Raw genomic sequence first — 13,713 nt, 5'->3', positions numbered from 1 at the left:
TCTTTGCCTTGCTTGCGATGTCATTTTCGTATTGTCTTTCTGCCTCTCTTCTCATCCTGACATATTCATTCCTGGCATTCTGGTATCTTTCTCTGCTCTCCAGTGTCCTGTTATTCCTATAGTTTCTCCATGCCCTTTTACTTTGCTGCTTAGCTAGCCTACATCTTTGATTAAACCATGGGTTTCTCATCTTCATTTCTCTGTTTTCCTTTTGGACTGGGACAAACTTGTTTGCTGCGTCCTTGCACTTCTGCGTGATGTAATCCATCATATCTTGGGCCGTCTTTCCCCTGAGCTATGTTTCCCATGCTATATCTGTTAGGAATTTTCTTATCCCCTCATAGTTTCCCTGTGTGTGTTTCCCTGTGTGTGTGTGTGTGTGTGTGTGTGTGTGTGTGTGTGTGTGTGTGTGTGTGTGTGTGTGTGTGTGTGTGTGTACGTACTTACCTAATTGTGCTTGCGGGGGTTGAGCTTTGGCTCTTTGGTCCCGCCTCTCAACTGTCAATCAACTGGTGTACAGGTTCCTGAGCCTACTGGGCTCTATCATATCTACATTTGAAACTGTGTATGGAGTCAGCCTCCACCACATCACTTCCTAGTGCATTCCATTTAACCTCACATCTCTGGAAAACAGAAGAGTAAGGGGAGACATGATAACCACCTACAAAATTCTCAGGGGAATTGACAGGGTGGACAAAGACAAACTCTTCAGCACGGGCGAGACGCGAACAAGGGGACACAGGTGGAAACTTAGTACCCACATGAGCCACAGAGACGTTAGAATTTTTTTTTTCAGTGTCAGAGTAGTTAAGTGTGTGTGTACTCACCTAGTTGTACTTGTAGAGTCGAGCATCTACTCTTTTTCTACAATTTTTAGTTCAATGCACCGACTCTTCGCTCGTTTTTTCTTAGCATACTTACGTTTAAAGTTGTGGATACAATCGTCTTCGATAACTTCCTCGTCTGGTGTGTTCCGCTTCCTTACGACTCTGAGACTGACGAAGGTCTTTCATAGGTGTAGTTTTAAAAGTAGATATGATGAGGGAAGTCAGTCAGGAGTCGCTGCATTAAACAACAGACGGATGGAAAAGCGGGGCTCAACAGCTGATGCTCGATCCCGCAGGTCCAAATGTGAGAGTGTGTATAAATGAGTACACACACACACACACACACACACACACACACACACACACACACACACACACACACACACACACACACACACACACCAAGCCAAACATGTCATGATAGAGCCCAGTAGGCTCAGGAATCTGTACACCTGTTGATTGACGGTTGAGAGGCGGGACCAAAGAGCCAGAGCTCAACCCCTGCAAGCACAATTAGGTGAGTACACACACAACTGGGTAGTTGGTCACAAGACTAGAGCAGGAACTCTGTTTATGACAAGGAAAGGTAGCGGTCAGCTTTCACAGTGCTGCTCACAACAGTTCCCATTGTGTGGACACATTCTGGACACACACACGTTACACGGGGGAGTGGGGCCGGCCCAGGGATACAGTGCGCATGCGAATGCGTGTATTTACTATTTGTATAAGCAGAATCAAGCTATTAGCTCTTGGGCCCCGCCTTTCAAACCAATTTATTTGTCCTCTATTATGTCTACTACACACCTCTCTTAAAACACACACACACAGGCACCATGACAATGGGAGGACCAAGGATAGTAGTAGCAGTAATATACAACCCTCCACCTATGACAGGAGACCCAGTCAAGAGTATGACAACAACATGGCAGTTAACACTATAATTGAGAGAACAGCCTCTGCTACCTATAGAAATAGATCCCACCTGTTCATCATGGGCGACTTCAATCACGGAAGGATTGACTGGGAGAACGAGGAACCGCATGGAGGCGAGGATACGTGGAGAGCCAAACTACTGGAGGTGGTGACTAGAAATATTTTAACCCAGCATGTCAGAGAACCCACAAGGATGAGAGGCAACGATGAACCAGCGAGACTCGATCTAGTCTTCACTCTGAACGACCCTGACGTAAGAGAAATCGGTTTTGAGGACCCAGTAGGAATGAGCGACCACAGTGTACTGGTGTTTGAGTACCTGATTGAAGAAGGGTTATTGAACTCGAGGAGGGATACTGAGAACAAAAGGCTGGCATTCCGAAAGGGAAACTATGAGGAGATAAGAAAATTCCTAACAGATATAACATGGGAAACAGAGCTCAGTGGAAAGACGGCCCAAGACATGATGGACTACATTACACAGAAGTGCAAGGACACAGCAAATAAGTTTGTCACAGTTCAAAAGGAAAACAATGAAATGAAGATGAGAAACCCATGGTTTAATCAGAGATGTAGGCTAGCTAAGCAGCAAAGTAAAAGGGCATGGAGAAACTATAGGAATAACAGGACACTGGAGAGCAGAGAAAGATACCAGAATGCCAGGAATGAATGTCGGGATGAGAAGGGAGGCAGAAAGACAATACAAAAATAACATCGCAAGCAAGGCAAAGACTCGGCTTAAATTGCTGCATAGCCACATCCGGAAAAAACAACAGTAAAGGGACAGGTAATGAAATTAAGGATAGGGGCAGAAGGATTCACTACAAACGACAAGGAAGTGTGTGAGGAACTGAATAAGAAATTCCAGGAGGTCTTCATCTAAGAGCAAGGAGAAATTCCAGAGATAAGAGAGGGAATAGTTAATAAGGAACCACTAGAAGAGTTTGAGATTGCCAGTGGGGAAGTAAGGAAGTGTTTACAAGAGTTGGAGGTGGCAAAGGCTATAGGCCCAGATGGAATCTCCCCTTGGATACTAAAAGAAGGAGCAGAAGAACTGTGCCTCCCACTCTCCATAGTGTATAACAAATCACTGGCAACAGGGGAACTGCCAGATATTTGGAAAGCAGCTAACGTAGTCCCGATATACAAGAAAGGGGATAGACAGGAGGCACTGAACTACAGGCCAGTGTCCCTAACCTGCATACCATGCAAGCTGATGGAGAAGATTGTGCGAAGAAATCTAGTGGAACATCTGGAGCGAAAGAACTTTGTAACACAGCATCAACATGGGTTCAGGCATGGCAAGTCCTGCCTCACAGGGTTACTTGAATTCTACGACCAGGCAACAAAAATCAGGCAAGAAAGAGAGGGTGGGCAGACTGCATATTTTTGGATTGCCAGAAAGCCTTTGATACAGTACCACACAAGAGGCTAGTGAAAAAGCTGGAGATGCAGGCTGGAGTGAAAGGGAAGGTACTCCATTGGATAAGGGAGTACCTAAGCAACAGGAGACAACGAGTCAGTGTGAGGAGTGAGGTCTCAGATTGGCGAGACGTTACAAGTGGAGTCCCGCAGGGGTCAGTCCTTGGACTTATACTGTCTCCGATATATGTAAATGATCTTCCAGAGGGTATAGACTCGTTTTTTTAAATTTTTGCTGATGATGCAAAAATTATGAGGGGGACTGAAACAGAGGATGATAGTAGGAGGCTACAAGATGACCTAGATAGACTGAGTGAATGGTCCAACAAATGGCTGCTAAAGTTCAACCTGAGTAAATGCAAAGCAATGAAACTAGGCGGTGGAAACAGGCCAGACACAGGATACGGAATAAGAGATAAAGTACTTAATGAAACAGACAAAGATCTAGGAGTTGATATCACACCAAACCTGTTTCCTGAAGCCCACATCAAAAGAATAACATAAGCGGCCTATGCGAGGCTGGCTAACATCAGAAATGATTTCAGAAACCTGTGTAAGGAATCCTTCAAAACCTTGTATACCACATATGTAAGACCAATCCTGGAGTATATGGCCCCAGCATGGAGCCCATACCTTGTCAAGCACAAGACGAAGCTGGAAAAAGTTCAGAGGTATGCCACTAGGCTAGTACCAGAACTAAGAGGCATGAGTTATGAGGAAAGGCTGCGTGAACTGCACCTCACGTCGCTGGAAGATAGAAGAATTCGGGGAGACATGATCACCACATACAAAATTCTCAGGGGAATTGACATGGATGGATTATTTAACACGGGTGGACACGCACAAGGGGGACACAGGTGGAAGCTGAGTACCCAAATGAGCCACAGAGACATTAGAAAGAACTTTTTCAGTGTCAGTAGTTAGTAAATGGAATGCATTAGGCAGTGATGTGGTGGAGGCTGACTCCATACACAGTGTTAAATGTAGATATGATAGAGCCCGATAGGCTCAGGAATCTGTACACCAGTTGATTGACGGTTGAGAGGCAGGACCAAAGAGCCAAAGCTCAACTCCCGCAAGCACAACTAGATGAGTACACACACACAGCAAGCAGCTCATAGCAGCTGTCTAACTCCCAGGTACCAGGACGCGGCGAGCAGCCGCGTCCAACAGCCTGGTTGATCAGTCCAGCAACCAGGAGGCCTGGTCGACGACCGGGCCGCGGGGACACTAAGCCCCGGAAGCACCTCAAGGTAAGGTACCTATTTACTGCTAGCTGAACAGGGGTATGCGCGTGCGTACTCGCCTAGTTTACTTTAGTATGTGTGCCAGGGTTGAGCTTCCGCTCTCTGGTCCTGCCTCTCAACTGCCAATCAAATAGTGTACAGGTGCCTCAGTCTGTTGGGCTCTATCATGTCTACATGTCTACATGTTCGACAAAAACATCAACACTTGCGGAAAACGGGACTCGGGTGTATTACAGGAAACTACAGCCATGACGTAGGGGGGGGGGGGGTGAGGTATGCGTGTATCTGATGTATAAAACACAGTGACCGTTACCTCAGACCCCATAGTTACAGCCCCGCTCCTGTGCCAGGTAAATCCGCTACGGGTTCACCATAGCCCGTGCTACTTGGAACTTTTTGTTCCCAGTAGCTGAATGTAGAGCCACAAACACCTCAGACGAGAGTACTGGCCTGTGCTCCATACCTGCGTCTGGCTCAGAGTACTCCAGCCTGGCCTCGTAGTCCTTACCCTTCTTCAGTGGTATTCCTCCCTGTCCCCCTCTCCCCCTTTCTCCCTCACTTTTCCCTCCCCCTCCCCGCCTCCGAGGGAGCGAGTCACGTGTTCCCGGGTCCAGTGGCGGTTCCGGCGGCACTTGCGTGATTGGAGCAGCGGCGCCCAGCGAGGCCGGTGACATAGCGTTACATCACTAACATCTCCGATGTTCATGCCACTGGCAGCCCGAGGTCCAGCCCGAGGTGGGTGGTGGTGGTACTGCCGCCCCGACGTATAGCGGGTCTTAGAGGCTGCTCCCTTGGTGACTGACGGAGACGCACGGCCCGACGCGCGCACTCACCCCCCCTTCTCCCGTGCCCCCCCCCCCCGCCCTCCTCTCCCAAACACGCGTGCGTCTCCCCTCAACTCCAGACACGCACGGCACACACGAACGCATTGTTCTACCTTTACACACACACACACACACACACACACACACACACACACACACACACACACACACACACACACGCACACGCACACGCACACGCACGCACGCACGTACACAGTGATCTTCCCTACTCTGTATAATCTTATACACCACCCCCCCCCCACCCCCGTCATTCATGACTCGGCGGCCCATGTAAAGACCTGTTGAAGTCGGACTCAGTCATAGTGCACTACGCTTAAATGGCACCCCCTGGCACTCCCCCCCCCCGTCCCACCAATTACCCCCCCCCTCCACAACTAATCAAATCCCCCCCCCAAGCCTCCCTCCGCTCCCCCCCCACGACTAACGGTCAACGGAAGACGCAAGAAAATGGCGGCAGAATGCGCGGCTGTCAACCATTCTCCACCCACCGGGGGAACACCGCCATGGCATCCACATGGATCTCTGTACCACGCCAACTAGTTATTTTACCGTATACTATTGTTATAAACACATTATACGGTGTATACTGTCACTTTTGGGGGACACCCTGAGTGCCAGACAGGTGTACGAGGCTACTTGTCACAGGTTGTAGAGCTCCTCTAGCTCCTCAGGTGGCGGGCAGGAATCATAGAGGCGGTGAACATTTCCCCTCTGGGTCGCCACACTCAGGACTACAAGCCACAATACACCTGGAAATATTTCATTCACTTGGGCCGTAGGAGTTTCAAACCCAGGGCTATAGAAGTGGAAGACTCTGGAGTTCCAGTAGCGAGGCTAGGGACCTGATTGGGTCACTGTATCCAACTGGAACTTGAGGCCTGCCATCGGGTGCCACTGTAGGGTGCCACTGTAGACTGCCACTGTAGGCTGCCACTGTAGGCTGCCACACTGGGGTGCCACTGTAGGGTGCCACTGTAGGGTGCCACTGTAGGGTGCCACTGTAGGGCGCCACTGTAGGGCGCCACTGTAGGGTGCCACTGTAGGGTGCCACTGTAGGGTGCCACTGTAGGGCGCCACTGTAGGGTGCCACTCTGGGGTGCCACTGTAGGGTGCCACTGTAGGGCGCCACTGTAGGGCACCACTGTAGGGCGCCACTGTAGGGTGCCACTGTAGGGTGCCACTCTGGGGTGCCACTGTAGGGCACCACTGTATGGTGCCACTGTAGGGTGCCACTGTAGGGTGCCACTCTGGGGTGCCACTGTAGGATGCCACTGTAGGGTGCCACTCTGGGGTGCCACTGTAGGGTGCCACTGTAGGGCGCCACTGTAGGGTGCCACTCTGGGGTGCCACTGTAGGGTGCCACTGTAGGGCACCACTGTAGGGCACCACTGTAGGGTGCCACTGTAGGGCGCCACTGTAGGGCACCACTGTAGGGTGCCACTGTAGGGTGCCACTGTAGGGCACCACTGTAGGGCGCCACTGTAGGGCACCACTGTAGGGCACCACTGTAGGGCACCACTGTAGGGCACCACTGTAGGGTGCCACTGTAGGGCACCACTGTAGGGCACCACTGTAGGGCACCACTGTAGGGTGCCACTGTAGGGCACCACTGTAGGGTGCCACTGTAGAGCGCCACTGTAGGGTGCCACTGTAGGGCGCCACTGTAGGGTGCCACTGTAGGGTGCCACTGTAGGGCGCCACTGTAGGGTGCCACTGTAGGGCGCCACTGTAGGGTGCCACTGTAGGGTGCCACTGTAGGGCACCACTGTAGGGCACCACTGTAGGGCACCACTGTAGGGTGCCACTGTAGGGCACCACTGTAGGGCGCCACTGTAGGGTGCCACTGTAGGGTGCCACTGTAGGCTGGAAGTAGGAGGTCACCCACCTCCCAGACATATAAATTGCCAATCACAAAAATCATGAAAATAACATTTCATTCACTCGCACTTTCCTCCACATACTCTCGGGACTTCACTAATTTCTGTCTCATCATTTGCTGTGTGTAGGAAGCTTGAGGTGTAAGTGAAGGACCAATACTGGTGGACGGGTTAACATGTGGATTTTACATATGTGACAAAAAATATTTAGATTTTTGTCTTTGTCTTGTATGGCTTTCTCTTCCAATTTAATTTCCTCAACTGGCATGATTGGAAGATAAGAATGACGGTAAGTGCATAAGGCCTGATTATGATTGTTTTAGCGTCTGCTCTATTTGTTCCATCTCCCTGTTTAGGTTTGTCTTGGTCATCTTGAGGTTATCTGGAGATGATTTCGGGGCTTTAGTGTCCCCGCGGCCCGGTCCTCGACCAGGCCTCCACCCCCAGGAAGCAGCCCGTGACAGCTGACTAACACCAAGGTACCTATTTTACTGCTAGGTAACAGGAGGCATAGGGTGAAAGAAACTCTGCCCATTGTTTCTCGCCTCGTATCTCTGACTGTAGGCCTCGTATCTCGGACTCTAGGCCTCGTATCTCAAAGAGCTCTGGCTCTTTGGTCCCGCCTCTCAACTGTCAATCAACTGGTGTACAGATTCCTGAGCCTACTGGGCTCTATCATATCTACATTTGAAACTGTGTATGGAGTCAGCCTCCACCACATCACTGTGTATGGAGTCAGCCTCCACCACATCACTGTGTATGGAGTCAGCCTCCACCACATCACTGTGTATGGAGTCAGCCTCCACCACATCACTGTGTATGGAGTCAGCCTCCACCACATCACTGTGTATGGAGTCAGCCTCCACCACATCACTGTGTATGGAGTCAGCCTCCACCACATCACTGCCTAATACATTCCACGTGTGTGGTGTAGCACATGTGTGCTTCATGACTGGTAATCGTATTCGTCGTGTCCTCTCCCCATCCGTACTCTGGTAATGTTTCTGTCTGGCTCTTAAAAACTTTCAGAATGATCATATTGGTACCCTTGTCTACACGTGAAAATCTTGGCACTGAAGATCACTGACGACCATCCCAACACCTGCACCCCCCTCCCCCTCCCCCCACCCTGTCACGGGGTGGAGGCAATCTTGACAGGTAACACAATGTTGCCAAATAGCGTGGGAATCCTTCAGCTTATTATCTAGCCAGTGTAGACGGCCTGACAGCCAGCCTCCTACACACCTCTCTCCGCACCGCTCCTGTGCCAGGTAAGTCCACTACGGGCTCACCATAGCCCGTGCTACTTGCAACTTGTTCCCAGTAGCTGAATCTATAACAACAACAACTGCTACACAACCTGGCGGGTGTAACGTCGGCTTCACCGTCGGCTTCATAAAGGGAGAGCAGAGTGTCTGGAGGAGTGTCTCCCCGCCCAGGCCTGAGGCCAGCCATAACACACACTAATTCATGTACCCAGATTTACCTCTTAAGGCGCCGAGCCGCGCCACAGGTCACAGTGAACACCTTTCCCGGCCACAGATACACTAAATTATATCACAGTGGAGGACAGCTCCTACCACAGTGAGAGAAGACCCCTCACCCCAGCCCTACCTAAGACAGTGAGAGAAGACCCCTCACCACAGCCCTACCAAAGACAGTGAGAGAAGACCCCTCACCACAGCCCTACCAAAGACAGTGAGAGAAGACCCCTCACCCCAGCCCTACCAAAGACAGTGAGAGAAGACCCCTCACCACAGCCCTACCAAAGACAGTGAGAGAAGACCCCTCACCCCAGCCCTACCTAAGACAGTGAGAGAAGACCCCTCACCACAGCCCTACCAAAGACAGTGAGAGAAGACCCCTCACCCCAGCCCTACCTAAGACAGTGAGAGAAGACCCCTCACCCCAGCCCTACCAAAGACAGTGAGAGAAGACCCCTCACCCCAGCCCTACCTAAGACAGTGAGAGAAGACCCCCTCACCACAGCCCTACCAAAGACAGTGAGAAGACCCCTCACCGCAGCCCTACCAAAGACAGTGAGAGAAGACCCCTCACCCCAGCCCTACCAAAGACAGTGAGAGAAGACCCCTCACCACAGCCCTACCAAAGACAGTGAGAGAAGACCCCTCACCCCAGCCCTACCTAAGACAGTGAGAGAAGACCCCTCACCCCAGCCCTACCTAAGACAGTGAGAGAAGACCCCTCACCACAGCCCTACCAAAGACAGTGAGAGAAGACCCCTCACCACAGCCCTACCAAAGACAGTGAGAGAAGACCCCTCACCCCAGCCCTACCAAAGACAGTGAGAGAAGACCCCTCACCACAGCCCTACCAAAGACAGTGAGAGAAGACCCCTCACCCCAGCCCTACCTAAGACAGTGAGAGAAGACCCCTCACCACACCCCTACCAAAGACAGTGAGAAGACCCCTCACCGCAGCCCTACCAAAGACAGTGAGAGAAGACCCCTCACCCCAGCCCTACCAAAGACAGTGAGAGAAGACCCCTCACCACAGCCCTACCAAAGACAGTGAGAGAAGACCCCTCACCCCAGCCCTACCTAAGACAGTGAGAGAAGACCCCTCACCCCAGCCCTACCTAACAACAGTGTCCCACTAACGTTACCACGACATTACTCATCCTTGACGAATCTGTGGTTCACACAGCAGCTTCATCTTTCCCGGCCGGAGCAGCAGGAGGCTGGTTCACAGGCCTAACATACAATCCCATTACATCAATATTCAACCCCACACATTGTCATGTCCCAGCCCTTCTCTTGTGGCCCGCCCCTCTCTGCCCTCAGGGGGAAAAAGAACTGAGGAATCATGTTGATTTGTTGACAAATCTGTGAGGCGCCTCGTTGCTGTGAAAATAGTCACCCTGAAGGAGATCAATATTGTGACGGTAAAACAGCGGGGTATGTGGGGTATGTGGAGGGTGTGTGGGGCAGCCCATTCACCACACAAAGCCCTACACACACCACAAAGCCCTACACACACCACAAAGCCCTACACACACCACAAAGCCCTAAACACACCACAAAGCCCTCACCAAACCCTTGACACCATACTTCAACTCGGGTCACAACCCACGCTGCAGTAAACACAGTTCGTCGCCCATTCCTCTCCTCTCTACACACACGTGTATCCAAAATAGGCAGGTGTGTATGGGTCATCCACGCTGCAGGTATGCGCACGGCAGGATCACACACCCGGCCCAGTTCACCGTCAAATTATGAGGGAGGCTTGAAGCGTAGTAGTAATAACTTGTGATGTATATGAGGAGGAGAGGAGGAGTGTGAAGGAGCAGGTTACTACGTGCAGGAGGGTTGACGTACCTGTATGGCGAGGATGGAGCGGGCGTGCTCGTGCACCAGGTAGGTGAAGGGGCCCGGCACGGACACGTGGAAGTCCATCACACCACCGCTGCCGGCCCTGGAACACACACACACATTACCATCACATTAACAATGCCTCATACATGGAGCTTTATATAATAAGGTGAGAACTACACCTGTAGCCTCAGCCACTGTGGCCGGGGACACACACGGGGGAAGAATTAGTAGCAGCAAGTGGGTTAAATTCTGGCCGCCAGGGAGAGTTTGGCTGGTGATCTGAGGGGCTGTAGGAGAGGAATATATCCCAACACTACCTGGAGTATACCTGCAGTATACCTGCAGCATACCTGCAGTATACCTGCAGTATACCAGTATACTTGGAGAGGGCCGAGTTGTTCTGCTCTCCACAAGCCGGATCTGAGACCAAGCTTAGTCTGTGACCACAAAATAACTTGGTCCATATATAAATATGGCCATATGGTCCATATATAAATATGGACCAAGTTATTTTGGTCCAAACGCAGATCCATATATACAAACTGCATATACGAGGTGCGGGTGTCGCTTGTAGTGTCGTCAGGTCCGTATACTCTCCACAACAACCTGGTGGGTCGGCGGCGTCTTGAACAACAACGCCCACTTAACAAAAATTAAAACAGCTTATCACTTAACAGCTCCAACACTGTAAGGTGTGGCACATGTTGTATTTACTGAGTGTAGATGTTGTCTAGGACCCACGCTACCAGTGTGTCCCCGGCACACTCTGTAGTGTAGATGTTGTCTAGGACCCACGCTACCAGTGTGTCCCCGGCACACACTGTAGTGTAGATGTTGTCTAGGACCCACGCTACCAGTGTGTCCCCGGCACACTATGTAGTGTAGATGTTGTCTAGGACCCACGCTGCCAGTGTGTCCCCGGCACACTCTGTAGTGGAGATGTTGTCTAGGACCCACGCTACCAGTGTGTCCCCGGAACACTCTGTAGTGTAGATGTTGTCTAGGACCCACGCTGCCAGTGTGTCCCCGGCACACTCTGTAGTGTAGATGTTGTCTAGGACCCACGCTGCCAGTGTGTCCCCGGCACACACTGTAGTGTAGATGTTGTCTAGGACCCACGCTGCCAGTGTGTCCCCGGCACACTCTGTAGTGTAGATGTTGTCTAGGACCCACGCTACCAGTGTGTCCCCGGCACACACTGTAGTGTAGATGTTGTCTAGGACCCACGCTACCAGTGTGTCCCCGGCACACTCTGTAGTGTAGATGTTGTCTAGGACCCACGCTGCCAGTGTGTCCCCGGCACACACTGTAGTGTAGATGTTGTCTAGGACCCACGCTACCAGTGTGTCCCCGGCACACACTGTAAGGAGGGCGGGGAACACACTAATATCCTCAACTTGAGCACAGTCGACTTGAGGATGGTCCAACCCTGGAAACACAAACCGAAACTGTCTCTATTTTCCGCTTGTTACAACTTGTAATAAAGTTGTTACATCTTGGCTTAACGTGTTTATGACGTATTAGAACGTTGTTACAACTTGTTATATTGGTTGTTATAACTGGTTAGGTGGTGTTAAAACTTGTTCGAACGTTGTACCAACGTCGTAGTTTCGGTGCGTGTTTGGCGGGTTAAGACGGACCGAAACAAGTAACAAGTAGTGTATTGTGAGGACTAATAATAAACAGAAGCTCCTCTATGACTCTGTAATATCCCCATTGCTCAAACTATTATGTATTAGCGATAAGACCTACCATTAATGTATGATGACTTACTGTAAATATGTAGCTCTTGTAATAGGACTTTCTCTGTAACTAGCTGGCATTGTAACTATAAGGTGTGAAGGATAGATGAAATTGTTTATGTAATAATCTAAGATGAGGTCTGATAAAGACCGTTTGTGCCCTCTGTAATGCTTTTTGCGCTACCGCTCACAGGATGAGTATGGGGTGCACAATAACCTAGCCGCCTTTGGCGCCATCAATCAATCGTCGTCGTCCCTTCACCTTCTAGTGTGTGGTCAACTAATATCCGCTATTGTCAATAGTCTCAGTAGAAGCAGTCGGCCCAGCTGTGTGCGAAAGAACACTTGGAATCATCAACAGGTAACCCACTTGGGCTGGACGGTAGAGCGACGCTTCATGCAGGCCGGTGTTCAATCCCCGACCGTCCAAGTGGTTGGGCACCATTCATTTCCCCCGTCCCATCCCGAATCTTTATCTTGATCCATTCCCAGTGCTATTTAGCGGTAATGGCTCAGCGCTTTCCCCTGATAATTGCCTTCCCTCCCCCCCACAGGTGACCGAGGTTAATCAACTGACAGGGTCCTCCGCCACCTGGGCTGGCCCTCACTTGTCAGAGTTTGGTCCACCAGGCTGTTGCTTAGAGCGGCCCGCAGGCCCACATATCCACCATAGCCCGGTTGGTCAGGCACTTCTTGCAGAAAACTATCAAGTTTTTCTGGAAGTTCACTTTATATATATATATATATATATATATATATATATATATATATATATATATATATGTCGTACCTAGTAGCCAGAACTCACTTCTCAGCCTACTATTCAAGGCCCGATTTGCCTAATAAGCCAAGTTTTCCTGAATTAATATATTTACTATAATTTTTTTCTGATGAAATGATAAAGCTACCCTTTTCTCTATGTATGAGGTCAATTTTTTTTTATTGGAGTTAAAATTAACGTAGATATATAACCGAACCTAACCAACCCTACCTAACCTAACCTAACCTATATTTATAGGTAAGGTTAGGATAGGTAGCCAAAAAAAGCTAGGTTAGGTTAGGTTAGGTAGGTTAGGTAGACGAAAAAACATTAATTCATGAAAACTTGGCTTATTAGGCAAATCGGGCCTTGAATAGTAGGCTGAGAAGTGCGTTCTGGCTATTAGGTACGACATATATATATATATATATATATATATATATATATATATATATATATATATATATATATATATATATATATATATATATATATATATATATATATATATATATATATATATATATATATATGGTGACCAAGAGGGTTCAGGGAAGGAGGTGTCTGGGAACCACCATAACCCTGGTTCAAATCACCTCATTACCCCAAAATGATTGTTCTCATTGATACATCACGCCATTGTGATTTCTTTGTGATGTGCTTGCGCGCGCGCGCGTGTGTGTGTGTGTGTGTGTGTGTGTGTGTGTGTGTGTGTGTGTGTGTGT

General features: G+C 49.8%; 1 protein-coding gene across 3 annotated transcripts in view; it reads right to left on the bottom strand.

Annotated features, from left to right (window-relative positions):
- The window catches only part of LOC123758350 (serine-rich adhesin for platelets), a 246,208-nt gene that overhangs the window by 73,331 nt on the left and 159,164 nt on the right, over positions 1–13,713 (bottom strand). For all 3 annotated transcript variants that reach the window (XM_045742651.2, XM_069322674.1, XM_045742649.2), the window contains exon 3: positions 10,490–10,586. In XM_045742651.2, the coding sequence (XP_045598607.2) occupies positions 10,490–10,567 (78 nt within the window). In that variant the 5' untranslated portion in view covers positions 10,568–10,586. The remainder of the gene's footprint in view (positions 1–10,489; positions 10,587–13,713) is intronic.

This window comes from Procambarus clarkii, chromosome 11 (genome assembly GCF_040958095.1).
Source record: "Procambarus clarkii isolate CNS0578487 chromosome 11, FALCON_Pclarkii_2.0, whole genome shotgun sequence".
Taxonomy (NCBI): domain Eukaryota; kingdom Metazoa; phylum Arthropoda; class Malacostraca; order Decapoda; family Cambaridae; genus Procambarus; species Procambarus clarkii.
The sequence above is the reverse complement of the archived record's forward strand: the minus strand, read 5'-3'. Positions and strand labels throughout refer to the sequence as shown.